Source organism: Peromyscus californicus, unplaced genomic scaffold (assembly GCF_007827085.1).
Source record: "Peromyscus californicus insignis strain IS unplaced genomic scaffold, ASM782708v3 Scaffold_4__1_contigs__length_199733344, whole genome shotgun sequence".
Taxonomy (NCBI): domain Eukaryota; kingdom Metazoa; phylum Chordata; class Mammalia; order Rodentia; family Cricetidae; genus Peromyscus; species Peromyscus californicus.
The window spans coordinates 83,455,957-83,483,223 of NW_026294562.1; the positions used below are offsets into that span (position 1 = coordinate 83,455,957).

General features: G+C 43.9%; 1 protein-coding gene across 1 annotated transcript in view; it reads left to right on the plus strand.

Moving 5' to 3' along the window:
- Dnah3 (dynein axonemal heavy chain 3) overlaps window positions 1-27,267 on the plus strand; it is a 173,785-nt gene that overhangs the window by 108,685 nt on the left and 37,833 nt on the right. The window contains 10 exon segments of the mRNA XM_052711765.1: window positions 4,520-4,623; window positions 7,134-7,428; window positions 9,068-9,247; window positions 12,824-12,947; window positions 13,037-13,193; window positions 13,435-13,578; window positions 15,791-16,457; window positions 17,533-17,698; window positions 18,340-18,556; window positions 21,221-21,403. Of these exon segments, the coding sequence (XP_052567725.1) occupies window positions 4,520-4,623; window positions 7,134-7,428; window positions 9,068-9,247; window positions 12,824-12,947; window positions 13,037-13,193; window positions 13,435-13,578; window positions 15,791-16,457; window positions 17,533-17,698; window positions 18,340-18,556; window positions 21,221-21,403 (2,237 nt within the window).

The window sequence follows — 27,267 nt, forward strand, 5'->3', positions numbered from 1 at the left end:
GTGGATACATGTGTGCCTGTGTGTATAGAGACGCACAGTTGATAATGGCTGTGTTCTTTAGTTGCTCTCCACTTTATCCACTGAAGCAGAGTCTCTCGCTTGAACACAGAGCTTGCCAGTATAGCCAGCCTGTCTAACCTGCTTGCTGTGGGGACCCCATCTCCACCTTCTGAGTGCTGACATTACAGGCAGCCACCACACCCAACCTGGCATTCCATGGGTGCTGGGGATCCGAACTCTGGTCTTCACTATTACTGGCTGTGCAGCAATGCTTTTAACCTCTAAGCTCCGAGCCATCTCCTCAGCCCTTGGAACTTTTTTGATTCGTGTGTCGGCTCTATTTAATCTTGAAGGACTTCAAGATTTTCTAGCCATCTTTCTCTCACCAGTTTCCATTCTAATTCGGTGTTCCAGAAGTATGCACTGTATAATGTCTATTATTTTAAATGTGTTAGAATGTTTTATAGCAAAGAATGTGGGCTGTCTTGGTGAACGTCCCGTGTAAGTTTGAGAAGAATGCATTGTCTGCTGTTTTCAGATAAAGTGGTTTATAAGTCTCATTGCGTTCAGTTGGTTTGTGATGATCCTGTTCATTTTAACTGTCTCTGACTCATTTTCTCACTACCAGTGACTAATAGAACTTACCGAATGGTCCCAGTTATAATATAGATTTGCTCACTTCTTAGCACTCTATCCATTTTTCCTTGTGTGCTTTGTCATTCTAGTCACATTTGAAATGTGAAAACAGAATGTGATTAAAATTTCTTTTCTGTCTAGTTAGAAGTGAGGCTGGATTTTATATATAGTGGTAGCTTGTTTCTCATGTGTTCTTTATTTAATGTTCTATTATAGGTTGTGTTTTGTTTTGTTTTGACAGACTATGTCTAGACATAGGTCTCCTTTTATTTATTCTGCCTGGAATGTGATGCCTCTGTTTAGTCAGCAAGGGAAAGCTGTATTCTCCGGCGTCTGTATCTGTTATATCAGATTTCCTTGGTTTTGTTGTTTGTCCTTTTAAGATGGGTTTTTATTTTAATATCAGCCACTCACAACTTCAATTAGTCTCCTGTTCTCCTTGAATAATATTTATCAAACCTTTGCCTATTTTGCTTCCTGCCTTTTTTTTTTTAAAGTAACAGTTAAAAACACGGAGTCCAGAATGAAACAGTCGAGGCTGGAATTCTGGCTCCCACACTTACTAGTTGGCAGACTTGAAGCGAATTCCTTAGCCCCTCTCCGTTTCCATAGTCTAAGATATGTCCAGCAATAATAATAGAGCATGTCTGTGGTGTCCCTGGAAGAATTAAATAAGCAAACATATAAAAAATACTTGAGATACCTTATAGTCTAATGATGTTATATAATTGTTACAGTTTCATAGAGATATCATGTAATAGCGTTAACCACGTGTTATCAATTGTTATATATAATTATCACCATTGTCCTTGTTCCTGTTAGACTGGACATCTCACTTTGGATCTCATCTTTCCATTTCATCTCAGCTTATTTTCTCCTTATGATTTTCTGTTCCTGTTTCATTTTTGTTTAATCTGATACCTTTTGCACCTTGCTGAGAATGCCACGCCATTTTCTGATGCCAGTCAGTCACACACCGAACACATTTCAGAGATACACTCCTCAGGTCGACCTCCACACTGTTCTTTCCACGCATTTCCATATATTGTTCTGCTTTCCTCAGCCCTCAAGGCCAGTCTGTTTATTCTGTGTCTGCAGACATGGTTCATGAGTCTCCTTTGATTCCACTCATGGTCCACTCCTCGTGGGACATCTTCCCTTCCTCTGCATCAAGAAAGCCAGTGATGCCGGGCGGTGGTGGTGCACACCTTGAATCCCAGCACTTGGGAGGCAGAGGCAGGTGGATCTCTGTGAGTTCAAGGCCAGCCTGGGCTACCAAGTGAGTTCCAGTAAAGAAGGAAAGGCGCAAAGCTGCACAGAGAAACCCTGTCTCGAAAAAGAAAAAAGAAAGAAAGAAAGAAAGAAAGAAAGAAGAAAGAAAGAAAGAAAGAAAGAAAGAAAGAAAGAAAGAAAGAAAGAAAGAAGAAGAAAGAAAGAAAGAAAAAGAAGGCCAGTGACTTAAAGAGTTTCCAATCTTTTCCAGGGACTTCTTCCATAATGTCCATGCGCACTCTGGTGGCCTCATCTCCTCCTCTTTGTCCTATCAACTGCTGTAACACACAAGAAACCAGAATTGCCAGCATACATGGTCAACTGGCTTCTTCATATACTCCACAGTTGTAGCCACCTCATAGTGTTGATTCAGAAAGGGCTTTAGTGGGAGGGGCTATGGCTCAGTGCTTCAAGGATTTGCCACACAAGCAAGAGGGCTGAAGTTGGGTCCCCAGAACTCACATAAAATCCCCAAGTGAATGTGGCAGGTCATCTGTAATTCCAGCCTCAGAGTTGGAAACAGTGGATCACCAGAGCAAGCTGGCTAAGAAGACTAGTCATATTGGAAATATCTGGGCTTGATTGAAAGCGTTCCTCAAAACCAGTGAGAAGAAATCAAGTATGATTTTCAATAGCAACTTTGGGCCATAGGCACACATGTGCCTATACACACACACACACACACACACACACACACACGTGAACACACACATGCATATATACCCCACACACATATACATAAAAGAAATAAGCAATAAAAAGCTCTTGGTAAAACTAAAATGACCCTACATATATACATACATACATACATACATAAGAGAACTGGGGAAATCCTATCATAATGCTGGAGGGCCTCAGTGGGGGGTCAGTACAACTACCAGTTGGCATATCATAAAATCATGCTGGCGTGAATGTGAGTTGAACTCGTGGGAGTAGAGTACACTTTGGCTAAGGTGGGAAGGAATGAGTTCATGACTCAGAAAATATGGATAGGTTTCAGGGGGAAAGTGCAGCACTCAGATTGTCTAGGAAAGGCAACTGTCTCCCTTAACCTGACCCTTGCAGCCACTGCCATGTATTGATCCTTGAACTATCCCCAAGAAAGTGGGTGAGATAGACTGGTCCCAGGGAAGAGTTTACCTGGTTATATTACAGCAGGGAGATACGGCATTTGGGGGGGAGGTAGGGGAGGGAGATGGGGGAGAGGGAGAGCATGATCCAAGTTCTGATGGATAGAATGGGATACTGATAAAAAAAGATATGCAGTTTAACTGAATGGAACAGAGACCTAATATACACATTCATGTTTATGGTGACTTAATTTTTGACAATGGTGCCCAGATAATTAAATAGGAAAAATAATCTTTTAGCAAATGGTGTTAGCACAACTGAATATATGTGTGTAAAAAAAATAAATTTAACCTTTACTTTATTCCATATCAAAATTTAATTAAAAATACACCAGGCCTAAATGCAAGAGGTAAATCTATAGAAATTTTAGAAGGGTCTGAAGAGATGGCTCAAAGGTTAAGAGAGGGGCTGTTCTTCCAGAGGTCCTGAGTTCAATTCCCAGCAACCACATGGTGGCTCACAACCATCTGTAATGAGATCCGGTGCCCTCTTCTGGCCTGCAGGGACACATGCAGGCAGAACACTGTATACATAACAAATAAACGAAACTTTTAAAAAATATTTTTTTAGAAGACTCAAAGAGTGACGTGGATGTCTGGAAGACAGCAGTCGAAATGCCAGAGCAATATTAGACTTCTCAGGGAGTACATGGAAAAGCTGGATTGCAGCTATCAGAAGAGGTGGACAACGGCTGAAAATCTTTAACAGCAAAGCAATATAAGAAACTTGACCAAAACAGAACGGGGGTGGGGGGGTGGGGGGGGGATGAAGTCTATCATAGTGGGGTTAGCATGGTGTGAGGACGCCAGTGAGCAAGGCCCTGGGTTCGGTCCTCAGCTCCAAAAAAAAAAAAAAAAAAAAAAAAAAAAAAAAAAAGAAAGAAAGAAAGAAAAAGAAAATAACCTCAGAAAGTTGGTGCTAAGTTCTCAGTAACAGACATTTTTAAAGAGCAAAAAGTCCAAGAGGAGAAAGAAATAAATGCCTGTAGCAGCAACAGAGGGAGAAGAAATGTTAGGAAACCTCTCTCTGCTCAGCACTAGATGAACATGGTAGAAACAGAAGACTGACTGCCATACATTGCCCTCCAACCTCCATACCCAGGCTGTGACATGCCTCACCCCACGGGTAACTCAACAAATGCATGTACTTTTAAAAACAAGTTGTAAGCCAGGCTTGGCTACATAGCAAGTCCAAGTCTGATGCAACTGAACATTACTACAGAGCAGATCCCTGTCTCAAAGAATACAAACAAGAAAATTTTACATAATCTTACCTTATCATTTTATATGGGTAATATGGACACTGGTCTTTTAAACTTTTCGCTCCAGTTTGTAGGTACCAGTGACAGGCGAGTGTCACCACAGTTCTTCTGGGACTGGTAGTTATGCATTTTAGATGCCTATAGTTGGAGCAGTCAGATTCTTCAAATACCAAAGTTAACCTTGGTGTGCCAATGACATGTTCTGTTCTTCGGGTGCAGGAAGCATCTATGATTTTTACTTCTTCAAACAAGGTGGTGGACACTGGAGTGGATGGACAGAGTATATCACCAAAGAGGAGGAGACCATCCCTGCAAATGCAAAGGTAAAAGAAATCCTGTGCTTTCTGGAATTTCTCAAGTGCCCTTCCAGGTGGAAGAACTGCGAGCTCCCTGGGAGAGTTTCCAGGAAATACTTTGCAAAGATCAAACCCTCAAAGCATAGAGTTTAATAGCAGAGAGACATAGATTCCTTACGGAGGCTTCAAGCTCTTTGCTTCAGTTTACCCAACCATAAGATGGAAGAAAAAAAAAAGAAAATCAGGACCGAAGGTGGTATACACACCCATGTGGCACATAGTAGGAGTTGGATAGGTGTTTGTCACTATTCTGATTAATGCCATTGTCTATAACATCATAATTACCTCTTGGTCACCTAAGCCTTAAAAGTCCACTTTATATCCTCAGAGAAAGATTTCCTCCAGCAGACCTCTCAGAAAAACAGATTCTAGTCAATGGATTTTCTGGATAGTGGCTAATTCACATATATTTCAGTCCTACAGAGAATATGCAAAATGAGCACTCTGGTGCCTCCATCAGTATAACCTAGTAGATGTTATTTATCCTTCTGAGGTGAGTGTGTAGCTCTTCTGAATGCGGTCACAGACGGCAGATGGAAATGTGAGGCTATTGCCAGACACCAGGCAGGACCCCAGATGCTCTCATAAAGATGCTTTAGGCAGGATGACACTATGCTGCTCTCAGGGCATACACCCTAAGGGCTAGTGTGGAAAGAAAGCCCAGCACCGAGATTCTCAGCTTTAATTGTCCTTATACAGCTCTGCTGTCTGAATTCCAGGGATTTGAATTTATACTAAATTCATATGGACAGGAGCCCAGTGTAGAAAGTATTTTCATCTCCAATGGGTATTTTCCCCTTGTCAAACAATCGTTCGAGTAGCTGAAAATAATACTGGGTGAAAGCCAGTTGGCTTCAGGTTCCTGATCTCAGCTGTAAAATGGGCATCTTGAACATGGTTCTGCATTCAGCATCACTTCATGGAGAATCCTGGCCTGTTGCAACCTGTTTTATCATGTCTTAAAGGGTTCCAGGGAAGCCTTCAGGATGCATCCTCTTACTAGACTTGATCATTCTCTTCTCTGCCTTATGACCATATCTATCTGCTTTTCACCTAGCCAAATTGTTTCTCTAAAGAAGCCAAGCTTTTGTTTGCAAAGGCTTCCAAGATTTGTAGATTCGGTGACACCCAAGTCAAGGTCAAGTTTAGTTTTGGGAAGCAATGTGTGTTTACAAACCACAGTGTGAATGGTACTCCAACACAGCAGCTCAAGTCCATGACTCCTTTTCAAACCAGACATTTGAGACCTCTATGTCTAAAAAACATCTTCCAATCCTTGCCCTGACCCACCAAGGGATCAGTTGGGACAAAATGATTGATAACAGGGTTGGGGCTCAGAAAATTCAATTTAGATTAGTCTACCCAAAGTAATAAGGATTCCAGAAGCCATGATGGAGGTCTCCAAATCCACTTAGAATCCTCAGGTCCAGGAAGAATGTGTTCAGTTTCCATATTAAAAACATGAGGGATTCAGTGAGCACAGGTTTTCGGGACCCAGAATCTCAATGTTGGGGAATGTAGGCCAGGGACAAGAAAGATCTCGGGCTCATGTTGCATTAACTTTGTGTCACTGTGGTAGACTGTCTGGGAGAGTCAACTCAGAGGAAGAGGTGCCTATTTTTTGGCTGATGGGTTTATGCCGTGCTTTCTTGGTCCCATCGTCACATGGCTGGTGTTGAGGGATAACATTACTGTACAAGGGCTCAGCAGAGAAAACTTCCTCACTTCATGACACCTAGGCAGCAGAGAGAGAAAAGGAGGACAGGGACAGGAGATAACCCTGAAAATGTGCTCCAAAGACCCCCTCTACCCTCCAATAAACCAATGAGTCATGAACCCATCAAGGGATTAATCTACTGATAGGATCGGAGCCCTCAGGATCCACTTACTTCACAAAAACCCACCTCTGAACATTTCTCCTTTGGACACCAAGCTTTCAGCAATGAGTCTTTTGGAGATATTCCAGGCCTAAACCAAAACATACCTAAACCTCCGAGCCAGAATAGGTGGCACATGGAAGGTGGATCTTGCTTGAGACAAGGCAGATTACTTGGTTGAAAGGAAGTCTCAGAGATAGAAGCTAAACACTGACCCTTATTATTATTGATTTTTATGCCAGTTTAGTATTAAGAATGTAGACTGTGGAATCATACAAGCCGAAATTCAAATCCCTTCCTTTCCACTTATGTCCTATGTCTCTTGGGCACATTGAAGAAGACTTCTGCACCTCTGCTTCCTCAGGGACAATAACACTCACCTTTGTGGTTTTGGTCCCATTTGATCTCTGACAACTGTGTATTGAATGCCATGATTATCCCCATTTCAGAACTGAAACTGAGGGCCCTTGAAAGGTTAAATGGTTGTTCAAAGTCATAAAGATAGTACATGGAGCTATCGTTCAAACCCAGATCCCTTGAATCCCAAGACTCAGTCTTCCTGGTCCAGGACCAAGATTTTCTCATATCTTTGTGACACAGGTATCAGACCTCATCATCCCCACGATGGAGACTGCCCGGCAGTCCTTCTTCTTAAAAACCTACCTGGACCATGAGATCCCGATACTGTTCGTGGGTCCTACAGGCACTGGCAAATCAGCCATCACCAACAACTTCCTTCTCCACCTTCCCAAAAATGTCTATTTGCCCAACTTCATCAATTTCTCTGCCAGAACTTCAGCCAACCAGACCCAGGATATCATCATGTCCAAGCTGGATCGTCGGCGGAAAGGCCTTTTCGGGCCTCCCATAGGGAAGAAAGCAGTGGTGTTTGTAGGTAAGGCACTGGCTCGGGTCCGGGTAGTATTCGAGCTGCAGCAAGCCAGAGCTTCCCCACTCTCCAGCAGATGATTTAGCCTTCCTTCCATCACCACTTCTCCTTCTCACTTCCTTCTGCCTTCCCTCCCTCCCTCCTTCCCTCCTTCCTTCTTCCTTCCTTTCTGTTCCTCTTTCCTCTCTGTTTTTCCTTCTCCTTATTTGTAGTGAACAGCATTTCTCGGGGACTGTGGTGAAGGCAGCTAAAGTCTGACACCTCCAGAAGTAACATCTGTGTCCATTTGCATCAGATAAGTGAGTTATCACTAAGTGACAACAGATAAGTGGCTGTCACTAAGTGAAGGAACCCAATAGTTGCTAAGAAAATGTTTGTGAAGTAAGATCATAGACTTTTTCTCAGCGTTCACCTTTGTGCAAAGCACTTCCTCTTTTTTTTTTTTCTTTTTTTCCCGTTTGGGCCTCAGACTTGAAATAGATTAATCATCATTATGATTGTACTAGCCTGGCTGCTGACTCAGGAGGTACTCATAATGCCCCTGCTGTCTTGGGTCATCCTGTGTCCTGTACTTTAAACTTGTGTATTAATAATACACATTTCATGGTTATATTTATATCTTTATGGGTGCACATCATCTCCTGAAAGGCAGGAATCTTATCCGTTTTATTTTCCTTTCTTTTCTGCCTTTCCTTTTCTTTCCTCCCTCCAGGTCTCCCACCCTATTTTTATGATATATCCAAAACCAACCTAAGCCTTGCAGCTAAACCAAACTGGGTTGCTGTATCTATTTTCAATCCTAGGTATAGTTTGACTTAGCCTCACTGATCTGAGGGTCAGTTCTTTACCTCAAACACATGGGTAATGTTTGCATTAAATGAGTTAATTTGTCTAAAGTTCCTAAAATGTTGACTCACACAAGCTGATCATCCTATCAATAACTGTTGAAGAAAAATGAAGAGGACCTTCACTGGACCAGTGTTTCTTATGCACCAAGACTGAGCAATGTGTCCCAAGAGGAAAATGTTCTTGCACTTAAGAGAAACTGTAACCCTTTCTTGCCATTTTGAGTCTCATGAAAGGCCCTAGTTCAAAGCCTTGCTCTGACCAGAGTTCAGCTATTGCATGTTGACTTAATGCCCAATCAGGAGAAAAGGTTCTTACTCAATAGTACAGAATTTCCTTAGCATGTAGAGAGGTTCTGGGTTCAATCCCCATCTCACTAAAAATTCTGTGTTAGCTGGCAGACAGCACCTGGCTAGTACCACAAGACTCCATCTCAAGACAGAAAATACAACAAAAGGAAATGTTTGGCAGCCCCTACACTGTTATATGCTTAGCAATTAACAAAATGTCTGTGGTACAGTAGTCAGTGTATGTTGGCTAAGGAAAATGGGAGAAAGTTAAATCCTCATTTGTTGATGTCAGCCCATGTATCCTATAGCATATGGGCAAGGACTTCAATAAGATAGCAAAGTCTAAACCCAAGAAAAGCCTTTCCCATCTAGTCAGGATGTCTACTGACTGGGTCTGGAATGGGGGTAGGGTCATGGGAAACAGACTTCTCATGAAGGTAACAGTCATTGGTTACCCCTGTAAGACCAGACGAACTCACAGTGTGTGTGGCTGTGGCTTCCTTCTACAGATGACCTCAACATGCCAGCCAAAGAGGTGTATGGAGCCCAGCCCCCCATCGAACTGCTGAGACAATGGATTGACCATGGCTACTGGTTTGACAAGAAAGATACCAACAGGCTGGACATTGTGGATGTTCTGCTTGTGACTGCCATGGGCCCTCCTGGTGGAGGAAGGAATGATATCACTGGTATGTCTAGGAAGAAGGTTTATTCCTCTCTCCACTCCCCTACAGAGCTGGCCATTGTGGATGAATTGGTTCAGGGCCTTCTGACAGGAGAAAATGTGGAGTATGCCTTTGTGCACAGCTGGGAAGGTTTGGGTTAGCTCCAGACTTCAAGTTGGAAGTTGTGTGCAGTGGGATGGGAAGAAGACAAGAGTCTGTGAGGAAGTCTTCATCTATTCACCTCCATAAGAAGAGGGGAGCTACAGGACTGCATTTGCCTTGGATCTGAGCACAGCAAAGTCTAGGGAACCTTGAATCCATAGGGTTTTTACATTACTATTTTCCATAGTTTGTTCAAACAGGAATATGCTTCCAGAACACATGGCAATGGGCAGTTTTCAAGTTCAACCATAAATAGGAACTCTGAAAAGTGTCTGTCATAAAAGCCAGTTCTCAGCATCTGCCAGGAACATGTCTGTAATCCCATGAGATCAGGTACAACACTGGTCCCAGTGAGAGCATCCATGTTCCATGGGAGCTCAGGGAGTGCCAGGTGGAGGGAGCTAAGTGGGTTTGTGGGGTGAGTTGAGGGGAGTAAGGAAGCAGTGTTCTACTCTGGACTGGGTCCTCTCGGGAAGTTAGGATGATCTGATGATTCAGTGTCTTAATTTTTATCCAGAAGTCTGGAAAAATGAAGAGAACCCAGTGTTGACACTTGGTAAAGAAGCTGAGTCACTCATATGAGCTATGAGGGAGGATACCAGGTCATCTTTCATGGCTGGCAAAGCAATCCTGTTTCTATTGTAATCTGCTGTTGTCAGGGAGTGATGACATTTGATGCTGATGTTTTTAGGAAGATTTATTTTATTGTATGGGTATGAGTGTTTTGCTTGTATGTATGTCTATATATGTACTACATGTATGCCTGGTGCCTGAGGAGGCTAGAAGAGGGCACCAGATCCTCCGGCACTGAAGTTATATAAACAGTTGTGAGCCTCCATCTGGGTGCTGGGGACCAAACCTGAGCCCTCCCCAAGAGCATCGAGTACTCTTAACCACTGAGCCATCTCTCTAGCCCCTAATGCTGATGTTTAGTGAAATTGTATTCAGTAGGGAACCAATAACCTAGCCTATGATATCGGTTATTAGTATTCAGATGGAGAAACTGACGTTCAAGGCAATGGATTATGGTTATTGACAGCACAGTGATTGAGAACATGGCAACAAATAGCCCATGTCTGGCAAACACAGAGAAAGCATAAACTTGTATTAAGTACTATTCTTTTTTTTTTTTTTTGATTTTTTTTATTAATTTATTTTGCAATACAATTCAGTTCTACATATCAGCCACGGATTCCCTTGTTCTCCCCCCTCCCGTCCCCCTCACCTTCCCCCCAACCCCCGCCCCCATTCCCATCTCCTCCAGGGCAAAGCCTTCCCCACAGACTGAGGTCAACCTGGTAGACTCAGTCCAGGTAGGTCTAGTCCCCTCCTCCCAGGCCGAGCCAAACAATCCTGCATAGGCCCCAGCTTTCAAACAGCCAACTCATGCAATGAGCACAAGATCTGGTCCCACTGCCTGGGTGCCTCCCAAACAGATCAAGCCAATCAACTGTCTCATCCATTCAGAGGGCCTGATCCAGTGGGGACCCCTCAGCCATTGGTTCATAGTTCATGTGTTTCCATTCATTTGGCTATTTGTCCCTGTGCTTTATCCAACCTTGGTCTCAACAATTCTCGCTCATATAAACCCTCCTCATTCTCGCTAATTGGACTCCCAGAGATCCACCCGGGGCCTAGTCATGGATCTCTGCATCCATTAAGTACTATTCTTTTCATCAAAATAGAGTGATTCACACACCTACCAATCAGCAACATAGAAAATATCAGTCTACCTCCATATGTATCCACATACACATTTACATGTACCAACATGCACATGTATATATACCTCTACGAACAGGTACATACATCACACACACAATGGTATAAAGAGATTTAAAAAAAGATGATATCCAACATTAACCTCTGGTTTACACACAAATACACACATATACATGCCCACATATGAACACGTGAATACAAAACAGACACACATACACATACATATGCATAAACACATGCATACCAAGCTCACACAGACACATAAAAATCAATCTACTGTTACTTTTTTTAAACAAGAAAAATGTACATATGTGTATTTTAAATTTATTTATTTGCTTGTTTATTTATTTATTCTTATATGCATGGGTGTTTTGCCTGCATCTATGCCTGTGTGCCATTTGCATGTAGTGCCCATGGAGTCCAGAAGAGGGTGTTGGATGCCCTAGGCCTGGAGTTACAGACAGTTGTGAGCCCCATGTAGGTTCTGAAAATTGAACCTGGGTCCACTGGAAGAATAGCCAGTGCTCTTAACCACTAAGTCATCTCTCAAGCCCCTATATGTGCATGTTTATAAGTATGTCCATATACATATAATTATAATACATGTGTGTAGGCAAAACACAGAAACTACATATTTTACATATATATGTGAAAACTGAAGGAGGAGTTTTGAGAATCGACAGCAGTAATGGCACTCCAAGTTTTGGCTCTTCCCAAATCCATAAATAAATGCAGACAACTTACAGAGCCCCAATTCCCAAAGTGCTAATGATTAAGAGAAAACCCCACATGGCTACAGGACCTGCAAGCTCTGCACACGGGCAAGAGAAAGGAGGAGGAAACAGTGGGTTCCACAGGCCTGGGAGGGTGGATTAGGAGATGGTGGTTAGCTCGGGAACAGAGAGGGCAGTGAGGGAGACACTGTCTACAAATCAGTTGTTTAATTGTTTGGCTATTCTACAGTAACCAGGTGTTTCCTTTAGTTTTTAAAAACAATATTGTGAGGCTGAAGAGATGTCTCAGCAGTTAAGAGCATATATTGTTCTTGCAGAAGACCTGGGTTCAATTCCCAGGATCCTTGTTGGGCAGTTCACAACAGCCTGTAACTGCAGCTCCAGAGGAGACCTCAGACACCAGCATTCATACATGCACAGACCCATACACAGACACACACAGAAACATGTAATTAAGAAGTGAGGGACTGGAGCAGTTAAGAACACTGGCTGCTCATACAGAGGATCTGGCTTTGATTCCCAACACCCGCATGATTGCTTACAACTCTCTGTAACTCTAGTTTTTAGGGATCCTGTGCCATTGGTCTCCAGGGCACCCGGTAATGCACATGGTGCACAGACTTACATATAAAAAAAAGTAAAACCAATTATAAAATAAGTGAATAAGAGTAAAGTCCATCTTGTGTGCCAGAGGAGGCACTATGAGCATCACTTCTGCAAATTATGGAGGCATTCTATATCTGCACTGACCAAACAGTATAGCCCCCAGACGCTGAGTACATTTCATGGAGCCAGGAAAATTGAGGAAGCCCATTCTTGATGCTATAGTTAATATGAAGTATGAATAACTGCATGTGGCTAGGCTGACATGTTGAACGGCAGGGTTATAGACCATGAGAGCAGAAAGACACTGACTCTGCTCTTTCCCAAGGTTATTAGGTCTGGGAAGTATGCATGCAAACTCAAGTGTCTGTGTTTCCAGGACGATTCACTCGCCATCTTAACATCATTTCCATCAACGCCTTTGAAGATGACATCTTAACCAAGATTTTCAATTCTATCACTGACTGGCACTTTGGGAAAGGGTTTGATGTCCTATTCTTGCGGTAAGAAGCTCCTGTGGCTTCCTGGTTATTAACCTGGGGGCGGGGGGTCCTCATTTCTGCTTGACTGTGTGACTGGTCTTCCTCCCAAGGTATGGGAAGATGCTGGTCCAAGCTACTCAGACAATTTATAGAGCTGCAGTGGAGAACTTCTTGCCAACCCCCTCCAAGTCACATTACGTCTTCAACCTTCGGGATTTCTCACGGGTGATTCAGGGGGTACTTCTGTGCCCCCACACCCACCTGCAGGTCAGCTGCTACTATTCCTGCCTTGCAAATCTTTTAGTAATATTCTGGATGTGTACTAATAGTGTGCCTAAGAGGATGGGCTTTTACTAATCACAAACTCTATTCTCTGAAGTGTGCATGACATAGTAGTTTATATTGTCTTATTTATACCTCACATCAACCCCAAGATTTAAAGACCTTCTAAGAACCATCACCACAAGAACCATCTTTAATACATTCGAATGACTAACTCTGCCTTTAGGATTTGGAAAAATTTATCCGACTTTGGATCCATGAGGTTTACCGAGTCTTTTATGACCGTCTGATTGACAATGAGGACAGACAGACTTTCTTCAACCTGGTGAAGGAAACCACCTCCAATTGCTTCAAGCAGACCATGGAGAAGGTAAATCTTTTTTGGTTTTTCAAGACAGGGTTTCTCTGTATAGCCCTGGCTGTCCTGGAACTGGCTCTGTGAACCAGGCTGGCCTCGAACTCACAGAGATCTGCCTGCCTCTATCTCCTGAGTTCTGGGATTAAAGGCGTGTGCCACCACTGTCCAGCTGACAAATCTTATTCTAGAATCATCTGGCCTCAGAAACAGGCCCACATTAGTCTCAGACTCTAGGTTCCATTCCCAGTAAAGACCACTCTTCCCCCTGAATCATGGGAAATGGCCCATACATAAATTAATCTTTGATTTGTTGATATTTTACTTGGCTCAATTTTGTTTCACTTCTGTGATAACATATAAGTTTCAGTACACACAAAATGGTTCATATATGATGCTATTTATTTTAAATTAATTTAAGGGGCTGGAGAAATGGCTCCAGTCATTAAGAGCAGGTATTACTTGTAGCTTGAGTTTTCCTGCCTGGCCCACAGTCAGGGCAAATCTCTCTCACCTGCCAGTCCCACAGCCCCTCAGACCCGACCAAGTAAACACAGAGACTTATATTGGTTACAAACTGTATGGCCGTGGCAGGCTTCTTGCTAACTGTTCTTACAGCTTAAATTAATCCATTTCCATTAATCTATACCTTGCCACATGGCTCATGGCTTACCGGCATCTTCACATGCTGTTTGTCATCGTGGCGGCTGGCAGTGTGTCTCTGACTCAGCCTTCCACTTCCCAGCTTTATCCTCCTCCTTGTCCTACCTACACTTCCTGCCTAGCCAATGGCCAATCAGTCTTTTATTTTTTGACTAATTAGCAACACATTTGCCATACAGAACATCCCACAGCAATTACTCTTTCAGAGCCCCCAGGTTTGGTTCCCAGCTCCCACATCGAGCAGCTTACAATAACCTCTAGCAAAAGCTCCAGAGGATCCAATGCCCCACCTCAAGCATCTGCACACACATGCACATACCCACACATAAACACACAGGAATACACATAGTTAAAAACAAAAGTAAATCCTTAAAAATAAAACTAATTTAACTTAAAATACAGTCTAAGGCCAATTCATTTGGATTTGGGGAGGAAAACATAAATTTTTATAATTTAACCAAGACCCTGGTAAAATTCAGCCAAAATATTCAGTGTCACATAGTTGTGAACACTTTCTTCTTCCTATCTTGAAAATGATTTTAAACCTGTATGTTCGCATCGTAATTTGCTTTACCAAACAGCAACTATTTCCCCAGGGAAAACATAGGAGTGTCTTATGCTGCACCTGGAGGCCAAGAACAGAGGAATTGACAGATCCTCATATCAGGAGGAGAAAGCATCTAAAGCACCCTATTCTAGGCAGAGTAGAGAGTAGGGATGTCACCCACACCTCTGTTGGGTACAGGACCAAACATGGGAAAGCAAGGCCATCCTTCCCAGGCCTTCTGTGGGATCTTACAAGCCAACCACCAATATTTAGCAACTTAGGGAAGAGCAGATGTGTATATGTAGTACAGACATGTATGTGGGGCTGAGCTTGGTGGCATATTCCTTTAATTTCAGGAGGATCTCTGATCCATAGACAACCTAATCTGGATAGTTACTCCCAGGCTAGCATGGACTACCCAGCAAGACCCTTCCCACAAGCAAACAAGCAAAAACGGTAGTCAGGGCTAGGGAATTGGCTCAGTTGTTAAAAGCACTTGCTGCTTTTCCCATTTGGCTCCCAGCACCCACATCAGAAAATTCACAACTACCTGTAACTACAGCTCCAAGAGACCCTACTCCCTCTCCAGCCTCTGAGCGAGCGTACCCACATACACACGTGGCATACACACACACACAAATAATTTTTTTTAAATGTTTGTGGGTATATACTTGTGAGTATGGTGCCCTCAGGGGTCAGAAGAGGGCATTGGCTCCCCTACAACTGAAGTCACAGGCAATTGTGAGCTGTCTGATGCTGGTGCTGGGACCTGATCTTGGGTCCTCTATAGAGCTGTATATGCTCTTAGCCACTCAGCTAGCCCCACTCACACCTGCACTGTTCTTTTATCCAACCATCACACCCATATATTGCTTAAAATGTGTCTATTGACAAGCCATGGCTTGGAAGATGTACTCAGGAAAAACAAGCAGGTCTCCCTTTCACTCCCTCCCTCCTATCCACAGACAGCCTGGGCCACATGCTAAGGGCCCGGGCTGACACTCACCTTTCCCACAGGTGCTCATCCATTTGTCACCTACTGGGAAGATAGTTGACGACAACATCCGTAGCCTCTTCTTTGGGGATTATTTGAAGCCAGAAAGTGACCAAAAAATCTATGATGAGATCACTGACCTGAAACAACTCACAGGGGTCATGGAGTACTATCTGGATGAGTTCAACAGCATCAGCAAGGCCCCCATGTCTTTGGTCATGTTCAAGTTTGCCATTGAGCACATCTCCAGGATCTGTAGAGTCCTGAAGCAGAACAAAGGCCACTTGCTCCTGGTGGGCATTGGGGGCAGTGGGCGGCAGAGTGCCACCAAACTGTCCACGTTCATGAACTCATACGAGCTGTACCAGATCGAAATCACCAAGAATTACACAGGCAATGATTGGAGAGAGGATCTAAAAAAGATAATGCTGCAGTCTGGGGTGGCCACCAAGAGTACCGTGTTCCTCTTCTCGGATAACCAGATCAAGGACGAGTCATTTGTGGAAGATATCAACATGCTTCTGAACACAGGTGATGTGCCCAACATCTTCCCTGCTGATGAGAAGGCTGAACTTGTAGAAAAGATGCAATCTGCAGCCAGGACAGAGGGAGAGAAGATCGAAGTCACTCCCCTGTCCATGTACAACTTCTTTATTGAGAGAGTGAGGAAGAACCTTCACATTGTCCTTGGTGAGAAGTGGGAAAGTCTACCTGCCTTTGGTCCTCTGGAATCTTTAGGGTCTTCCCAATATCTCTAATTCAGTCTCCTTTACTGATTTAACCGAGGCACCAACCAACAGTCACAGTCTGGGCTTCCTCTGGCAATTTTTTCTCAGTCTTCCCCCAAACAACTGTGTTAAGTCTGTTCCAGTCTCTTCAGCTCTCTGAATTCTTCCAGAAAGATCATAGCTTAGCCTCTTTCCTGGTGCAGAACACCAGTGTTCTCATGAAGGATCTAGACAAACTCTCCATACACCCAGGGGATGTGCTTACCTGCTCTCTCCTGTTCACCTTTCTCTCTCCATACACCCCTCATGCTAGTCAAACCACTGTTTTCTCTCTCAGATCTCACCTTTGCACTGTCTTTTCCTGTCTCTGTTCTTGTTAATTCTAGACTTTTCTGATCTATTAATCCAGTGGTCTTTTTGCCCTGCGTTGCAGATGGGATAATTGTATAACACAAATTAAAATAATCATTTTCCATTAGGATGAGGATCAAAACTTTCTCACATATGCCTTATAAGGTCACCCACCAGAATGCCCCCTGTATCCTCTCCCTCATCTCAAGCCATATTCCTCTCATGGCCCTCTGGCACACTGACTCTCAATGCTTCCTCCGAACACTAAATAGTGAATGAAATTTGAGGTACAGAACCAAGAGTCTGTGACTGAATGGAGATGGGGTCAGAAGTAAGCCATCGGCATTCTGTGGGTATCTAAATATGGTGCCTTATATTAAAGCACAGATAGACCTAATGGGACAAAGGGCTATATCCCCACTAAGGGACCCAAAGGCACAATAGTCCATGCAGGAAATTAGTTTAAAAAGAAAAAGAAAAAAAGAAAAGACTACTGTAATACATTGAGACGCCATCATAAAAATATCCCACAGTTCCTCTGTTTCCCAGGCTCTCATCATGGTTATTTACAACCACATTCCCACAGTCCCATCAAGAGGCATTGCTGGACCCTTGGAAACCTCTCCCTTCCCTTTGCTTCTCTAAGCCTTGGTGGAAGGAAACTAACCAAGCCTATTTTTCTTTAGCCATGAGTCCGATCGGGGATGCCTTCAGAACCCGCCTGAGAATGTTCCCTTCACTTATCAACTGCTGCACAATTGACTGGTTCCAGGCTTGGCCAACCGATGCCCTAGAGTTGGTGGCCAACAAATTTTTAGAAGATGTGGAGCTGGATGACAACATTCGGATGGAGTAAGTTTCATTTCATTCCGACACCCCAGGTGTTCCAAGCTGAAGTTCCAGCTGGCTGTTAATGTTGTTTTTAAAGATTTCTCAATGTACGGGTAGAGAAGATCTTACCCTTTAAAATCAAACAACATTTTTGTTAGCTGTTGAATACAGCACCTTTGCTGGAAAAGAAAAGGAGCAAGGGCCAGTGACATAGCTCAGAAGGTAAAGGCCCCTGACAACCTGAGTTCGATCCCCAGAACCCACATGGTGGAAGGAGAGAATTGACTCCTGCAAGTTGTCCTCTGGCTTCCACATGTGTGCTGTGGTAAGTGCAAGCATGCACATGTACACAGAGACACAGAAAATTAATAAAATGTAATGGAAAACTGCTCTGCACTCTGGAAGTTTCTCCAGATGGCCAAAGATTGGAAAGTCCTACAGAAGCCCTGGTGGTTCATAAAAGGGTCAGATTCATCCCAGTCAACTATTTACCTCCCTCCCTCTTTTCTCCCTCCTCTCTCCTTGGCTCTGTTTACCTGTTGGGTTCTAGTGGGCCCGTCAGTGTATACACCTTGTGATGCCCTGGTGGCTGTTACTAAGCGTTGCTAGAGCTCCTCTGTAGGAAGCTGGGTCCCAGTTAACTTCTTTGATTTCCTTGGCAGGGTTGTCTCCATGTGCAAATACTTTCAGGAGAGCGTGAAAAAGCTGTCTACTGATTATTACAACACACTTCTCAGACACAACTATGTGACCCCGACCTCTTACCTTGAATTGATCCTGACCTTCAAAACGCTCCTGAATAGCAAGAGACAAGAGGTGGACATGATGCGGAACCGCTACTTGGCAGGCTTGCAGAAATTGGAATTTGCAGCCTCACAAGTGAGCACAGACCAGGGGACAAAGGGCTTGGTGTGTCGAGATAGAGAGTGTAAGAGAGCGTCAGACAGGATCCGACCTACACTTGCACAGCTCACCTCATTAATTCATTTTCACCCCAGCTTCAGGTGGTCCTATCTTTAAGATTTCACTTCTTCATTGTGGGCTTTTTATTTTGGGCATTAATTGGGTCTCTTGAAGTACCACAGTAAGGAGGGCATGGTGGCACATGCCTTTAATCCTAGAGCTCTGGCAGCAGAGGTGGATCTCTGTGAGTTCAAGGGCAGCTTAGTCAAACAAAGTAAGTTCCAGACCAGCCAGGACTAACTTGTCTCAAAAGAAAAAAAAAAAAAAGTCAGTAAAGTAGCATTCATCCTGAATACTGACACTCCCTTAAAGTTAGGATCTCGACTGTGGCATCTTTGTGAGCCTTGGGCAGGAGGAGGTGGGGCTTTGTAAGGGTAGGCCTGGACTCAAATTACATGGTCTGACCTGTCAGTGTGACACAGTGACATGAGACAGGTGAGAATGTCAGAAGTTGACTCCTGCTCTGGTCCTAGGGGTGCTGGCCCTAATGTTGTAAGCTCAAGTCTCTCTAGACAAGGATGAGAAAGCCATGTTTTTGGAGAGGCAGAAAAGGGACCTGAAGTAGTCTAGACCTGGAAAGGGAAAGACAGCACCAGTTAGCACGCTTTGAGCCTTGTATGCCACGTGCCTGGTGCTGTGTGCCAGAGAGCACTGCCATTGTCTCCTGCTACAAAGAAACCACAACAGAGAGGCCAGGTGACATGCCTGTGGTCCTTCAGCCTGGCGAGTAGTCACCAGAACTAGAACTCAAACAATCTTGACTCTGGGGCCAGCCTGCCATGCCCTAGTTTCCACATGGGCTCATGGGGATGAATGTGCATGGAGAGAAATTTTAACTCTTCATTAGAAAAATCTAATGAATTTGGTTTTCTGAAAAGTTACAATCCCCTGAAAAGTCTTGAGGCCTCATCACTGAAGGTGCTCAAACACTTGTTCGAAATGTTCCCAAGAGCATTGGCTGGATAAAAGGATGGCTGTCTGCAGGCCTGGAAACAACAAACCTATGTTTTTCACAGTTTTAGGGCCTGGGAATCAAGCTCAAGGTGATGGGAGATCCAATGTTTGGTGGGGGCTCTCCTCCCAGCTAGACAGTAACATTTTGATTTAAAATTTAGGGTTGTTTTGTTTTAGTGTGTGTGTGTGTGTGTGTGTGTGTGTGTGTGTGTGTGTGTGTGTGTGTGTGTTGACATTCACACACCACAGGATGCATGTGGAAGTCAGATGACAAATGACTGGAATCGGGTTTTCTTCTTAACACATAATTTGTTTTCATTCTTCCATTTCCGTGGAGCAGGGAGAAGGCTGTGTGTGCTCCAGCACAGATGCAGAGGGCAGAGGGCAGCATGCAGGAATCACTTCTTCCCTTGCACCATGCTGATGCTGGGTCTGAACTCAGGTTGTCAGGCTTGGTGGCAAGTGATTTCACCCAATATGAGGCATCTTGCCGCCCCTGTCCTTCCACTTTTACGTGGATTCTGAGGGATCGGACTCAGCTTGTCAAGCTGTAGAACAAACATCCTTGATGTGTTTTTACCTGGTAGAAAGGACAGGTCTCTCGTGTCTTCCTCTTCCTAAGAACATTTATCCCATCATGAGCTCCCCACTTTCAGAACCTCATCTAACCCTAATGACCTCCAAAAATCCTATTGCCAAATATCATTATCTCTGAATTAAGCTTCAACATATACATTTGAAGGAGACAAGCATTCAGCCTGCAGCACTAGAAAAAGTAGCCTTGCAAGTTCCTTCTAGCTTGATCTGCTGGAACCCTCCTGTAATCCCAGGACTCTTGGAGACTGGAGCTGGAGAATTGAGAGCTCAAGAATCTGATTATACTATAAATTGAAGGCCAGCCTGGAATAGAGATTGAGTGTGTGAATGTGTGTGTGTGTGTGTGTGTGTGTATCAAATGTAAAGTAGCTACAGGACCCACAGCTGTGGAAATGGATCTGAGATAAAACATTTGCCGTGCAAGTACGAGGACCTAAGTTCAGTTTCCCAGAATTTGCACAAATGACACGTGGACATTATGGGCCACCTATAATCCCAGAAGGTAGGAGGCAGAGACAGTGGATCTCTGCAACAAGATGGCTAGCTAGACTAGTCAGATAGGCAGCTCCAGGTTCAACTGTGAGATCTCTCCTCAATATGTTTGTCAAGAAAGAGACCTAACAACAACTTCTGGCCTACACACACACACACACACACACACACACACACACACACACACACACACACACACGGTGGCTTTAAATGACTTTATGACTTGGTCTCTTTCTTCCTATACCCAATAGTAGAACAGAAACTCAGTAAGGGAAGAAACTATAGCTTTAACATTTTCTGCTTGCCATCATATGCCTGTGCTCTGCACAGCTCTTGATAACTGCAACATTCAGTGTGGACTCAGTAACTAAGTGTTGAAAGGTTAAGGCCATAAAACCAGCCGCGGAGTCTATGCCCAGGGCCATGTCAAAATCAGCCATCCTTTCTTTCTTCATTTGCCGGGTGTGGCAGAACCATGTCGGCTTTGATCAGCTTTTCACTTTTCGCACTGCCCTGCTGACCCTTTCTCCTCGCTAGGTGGCGGTCATGCAAGTAGAACTCACCGCCCTCCAACCTCAGCTCATCCTTACCTCTGAGGAGACCGCCAAGATGATGGTGAAAATTGAAGAGGAGACCAAAGAAGCAGATGCCAAGAAATTTCTGGTGCAGGCAGATGAAAAGGAAGCTAATGCTGCTGCTGCCATCTCTCAAGCCATCAAGGTATGACCCGCAGAGAGACACGAGAAGGCTCAGAAAGGGTGAGGGAGTGTAGACCTCCCTTTTAACTATGTGGAGTGGCCTTAATAATTTCGCCAATAGGGGAGTTTTCCAAATCCCCAGTTTGAAATGAATGAAGGAGGCTTTGGGGCCAAATATGCTCCATCCTACTCTGAGTCAAAACCAAGGCTCAGCACAAGCTGATCTGATCTGTTAACTTTCCCCTTGTTCGCTCTGCCCTGGCTACAGTGCCCTTCTGGCTGTCCCTTCCCCAGGGCCACTGCACTGGCTGCTCTCTTTGCCTTTAGCTGTCCCCATGGTGTCTTCCTCACCTCTGTCACATTTGTTCAGTTGTGCCTAAAGTGTGTAGATATAGAACAACAACAACAAAAGTCTTTTGGATGTCAGAATATTGAACCTAGAGGCCCCCACTTGAAGGTGCTTCTGATACTGGAGAAAAAGTCCTGAGAAGGGATGAGCACACATTAAGACAGCAGAAGGTAGCCTCCTTATTGATGTGACATAACAGGTCTCAGAACACCCTTGGTAAATGCTTCCATTTGGGGATCACAGCCACCTTATGAATGACTGCTGTCAGGATCTGAGAGTGGCTAGCATTGGGGTCCGTGGTGAATTGGTCTCACAGAGCAGTGTAGATCACTAACAGGAATATACACTAAGGCTCAGGGCAGTTAGACTAAGGCATTTGTCCCTGTGCCTTAAGTGATTAGGGAATTCCTTCAGCCATTTTCAAGCATGAGTTTGAGCAAGAGGCAGTCTGTCTGGCATCCATCCTAAATAGGTCATGGGTCATTTTCTTGAAAAGTACAGGCCTTCCAATTGGCATTTCTCCAGTGAATCCCAAGACCTGACCTCTGGTAGATGTTTTTCAGAGAGCCTGATCCCTCCCTGTTCTCAGAATTCACAATGAACACCAAGTCCTAGATTGTGAAAGTTGGTTCAGTTGCAGTCTTGGTGGCTTCGACAGAGGACACAATGGAAACCATAAAAGATAGCCACTTCCAGATGCCAGGAACCAGACTCGAGTGGGTAATTTGTCAGTCAGTGGTAAAATGATTATACTAGACACAAATATTTATTAAACAAGTATTTTTAACAAATATTTATTAGACACCTATTATGCGCTGGCACATTCTTAGTCAGGGAGAATAGGAATGAATGGGATAAACCAAATCCTTTCCCTCCTGGAGATTATATTCTCTGATACTCATTGTCTTGAGTCCTTCTAACAGCTCTACAATACACTACAACACACACAGAATCATTCCCAGTTGAAATACAAGGAAATCATGACACAAGATTTTTCCAAAGTTACATGGCCACCAAATGACGTGATCAGCATTCAAACCTAAAGCTCTTTGACCCCCAAACCCTGGCATTGGACTATGATTTCAGAAGTTGCAAACTGGCAGCTAGGGACCACATGTACCATGGGATGCACAGATTATTCCATCGATTCATTCTGAGACAGGGTCTTGATATGTATCCCAGACTGACCTTGAGCTCAGGATCCTCTTGCCTCAGCCTTCTGGGTGCTAGGATTACACGTATGCATGTCACAACCGCACTCAGCGATGTTTTATTTTAAGTCAGAATTAGTTAACATTTAAAATGCAAACAGTTTCAAGTAAAAATTCTGAAATTTTTGCTTTTCCTTAGAAAATAAAATTGGGACTCTAGCAACATTGGCTCTGCTTTCTTGGGTTGTACTCATCCACAGGCATAAGAACATGCTGTCCTTCTGTGTTCACTCACCGAGCTCCATTCAGTTCAGTCTCTGTTCTCATCTCAATGGCCTGGCCCCCAAATGTGTGGGACTTTCCTACTCTTCCGTGATTCTGTACTGTAACCAGGCAGCCAGAGCTCTGTGCCAGCTCTGCCCCTTCCTCAGTCTCTACATCAACAGATTGAAGGTACTAAGGAAGCAAACAAACAAACACATGGACGGGAGAGATTTTTCAGTGGTTAAAAGCACCAGATGCTCTTGCACAGGACCTGAATTAGGTTCCCAGGACCTACATGGTGGCATACAACTATTTGGAACTTCAATTCCAGGGGCTCCAACACCCTTCTCCGGCCTCCACAGGCACCAGGCATATATGTAATGCACATACATACATGCAGCCAAAATACTTGTACAAAAAAATAAGTAAATAAACAAATTAGTAAATAGTACATAAAGTGTGAGCATGTGCCAGAGGTCCACATTAGTTGTTCTCTGAAACAGCTGTTTTTCCTCTGCCCAGTGTGGAAGGTAGTCTAGCTTCTCACCAAGTGTAGGAACCATCTGGCAGGGGATGTCCCAGCCAGGATTCTGCTCTGGAATGTCAGGGGAAGCAGCAAACCTGCTAGGTCAGGAGAGATGAGCAGTGGTGTGGGGTTTATGAAGAGCTGAAAGGGACTTCTCACCACACCCTGGGCAATAAACTACCACTTTGAGTTTCAGTGGGAAGGACAAGGTCTGTTGATGTGCCATCTGAGCTCCAATCCTGCAAGTCCTGGAGGTGAGTCAGGTGGAGGAAACCACCCAGGGAGGAGAAGAAAGAAGTCCAGGCTTGCTCCACAGTTTCCCTGAGATGCTTTTGTGGCCAGTCTCCTCCTGAGGTTGCCAGGGCTGTGGTCCTTCTCTGTGTGAGGACTGCTAAATTTGTCCACTCTTGTAAACCTCTAAAGATGACATAGTGTGGGAGAGTGTGGAACACTGGACCTAACACATACCAGAGGCTCCACACAGCAAGAATTCATACAGAGGAGATTGGGAAACAACAAAAAGTGGAGATGGGCTCCCAACACTTGATTCATGAGGACAGCAGCTTCTTGAACTGGCGGGCTCTTGCCAATCATGACACATGCCTGTCATCCCAGCATTTGAGAGGAAGAGGTAGGCTAGCCTGGACTGCTGTATACACCCATCAAACAAAGAAACAAGGACAACTAGCCAGTTCTTCTAAATCACTTCTTCCCCCTTCGTGAGGGTAATCTTCCAAAATTACTGCAGCATGGATTTTCTTTCATCCAAATACACGGCTTCCATCTCTGATGGCTTTGATGTTCTGTGCATTGCTGACACTCAAGGGCCATTTCAAACATACAAACACCTGTCACAACAACACATGTGAAATTTTTTTAAAGAATTTAATTTAGAAACTTTTTCAAGTCTCAGTCCTAATTTGAAATTTCCTCCTCATAGCTGTCCATGTGTTACTTGACACAATCACAGTGTGATTGTGATTTTCACAGTACTTTCTTTTATTTTAAGAGCTTACCATGAATGTTATGTCATTTAGACATTGTGTGTAGAGATATGTATGATATATGTACTTGTTATTGTGGATATGTGTACATTTGTGTGTATGTGTGGTGCTTGTACTTACTTTATGTGTATGTGCTTATTTGAGAGTGTGTGTGTGTGTGCGTGCATGTGTGTGTGGTGTATGTGCTTGTTTTGTGTGTGTGCAATTTGTGTATGTGTACTTGTAATTGTGTGTGTGATGTGTATGTACTTGTTATTGTGGGTATATACACATCTGTGTGTATGTGTGGTGTATGTACTTATTTGATGGGTGTGTGCTCATTTGTGTGTGTGTGTATGTGTGGTGTATGTACTTGTTATTATGGGTGTGTGCACGTCTGTGTGTGAGTGTGTGGAGGACAAAGGTTGACATCAGATGTCTTTGCTCGATCAGGCTCCACCTTTATTTTTTGAGACACGATCTCTCACTGAACCTGGAGGTCCCTGATTCAGCGAGGCCTGCTGGCAATGAGTTTGACCCCACTATGCCCAGCTCTGTATGTGGGTGCTGGGGCGTGAACTTAGCTCCTCGCGCTTTCACGGCAGGCACGTTAACCACTGAGCTGTCATCCCAGCCCCTCACAGAGACAGCTCCGTGACCACGGAGAGGAGGTATGTTACGCACCGAGTGACCGCTCCTCTGTTGGGCATGAAGTCCATTCCCTCTGCTCTTTGATTTTAGTGTGTTCTGTCATGTCGAGTGGTATTTCTCGACAAAGCCACTGACAGAGTCACCCATGGAGTTAAGAACGCAGATGGCCAGACCCCACCTAGATGGAGTGACTCAGACTGTCTGGTTGGAGATGCTCGGTGATGCTTGGTGACTGATGCACAGCCACTGCTGGGAAACCCCACTGCAGAAATGTTCCAGCGAGGGGTCCTTGAGAGCCACCTGACGAAGCAGCTTGCAGGAAACTGAGCTGCAGGCCAGGCTTTGTCCCTTGGAAGAGGAGCAGAGAGAGGTGCCAGGCTGTCACGGTGTGAAGTGTGGAGAGGCCACTAGCTGTGAGGAAGTGTAACCACTTTTATTGTGTTTGCTTACCAAAATAAACTCATGTTACAAAGACTTCAACACATGCTGCTTTAACTCACCTAGGAATTGACCTTCTCAGCTTTTAATACAAGTACTCAAGAGATGGAGGCAGAAAGTTCATGAGTTCAAGGCCAGCCTGAGCTACACAGCACATTTGAGGACATTAGGAGATACAGAGAGAGACCATGCCACAAACAACTGAGATTCCCTTGTGAGATCCTACTTCAGTCATAATTGGATGCTCACCCTCAGATTCAGGGAACTAATAGATAATTCACTAAATGAGGAATTATCTAGAAGCCCAGCTCTGTGACTCACCAACTGTATGACCTTGACTAATGCATTTTCATGTCTTGGGAATTTTTTTTTCCTTAATGGAATTTGAGTTTCTAAGTAACCCAAAAGAGCCCTCCTAGTTGTGAAGTCCTATCTTAGCAAGTTTCTTTCTTTTTTAAAGAACTGAGATATATGCACTTGCCTTTAATGCTCTCCCTTTAAAGTTGTGCAATTCAGTACGATTTTGTACATTCACAGAGTTGTACAAACATTAACACTATGTAATTCTAGAACATTTTCATCACCCTGGAAAGAAATATATTCCCTTTAGCCATCTTCCTCCTCCTCAACTTCAGGTAACTACTAACCTGTCTCTGTAGATCTGCCTGTTCTAAACACTTCATTGAAATGGAGCCGTGTAACAGATGGCTTTGTGTCTGGCTTCTTTCACTTAGCATGGTATTTATACAGTCCATCCATGTTGTAGCAAGCATAGAGGCTTCATTTTGTTTAATAGATGCATGCTGTTACATTACATTGATTTTATGCTTAAATTAACAACGAGAGACTGGTGAGATGACTCAGTAGGTAAAGGTACTTGTTGTCAAGTCTGAGGCCCACATGGAGAGAACTGTAATTCCTATGAGCTCCATGGTACACACACACACACACACACACACACACACACACACACGCACGCACGCACGCACGCACGCACGCATGCACACACACAAATTAATTAATTAATTAATTGATTGATTAATTAGAAATAAATAAATAAATGAAAGGTAAAGCAAAATTAACAAATAGTAAAAGCCAGATAGGGTTAATGAATAGATCAAATTTAGCAAACAATGACCAAAGCGTATACTGTCCCATTTTCCTGACCTCAACTCTATCTCCAGCTCTGATGCAGCTCTAACTGCCATCTCCATTTTCCATCCTTTGCTTGCCTAACAGTCTACCCTGTTTCCAGGCTTCACTCTATCCCTGACTCCACCATAGCCTATCTGAGGATCTCCAGCCCATTCCAGACCCACCCAAGCCTGACCTCCTACCCCTCCTACCTCATTTCTTCCCTTACTTTACCCTAAGCCTGATCCCTGTCTCTCAGCCCATCCTGACCAATAGAAGGGAAACCACCTCCTATCTCTGGAAAATTTGTTCAAAACCACTGATTAAGTTTTTGCAGAAACAAATTATAGGTTTAAAATGAAAACAACGGATGCAGATTAGATATGCTAA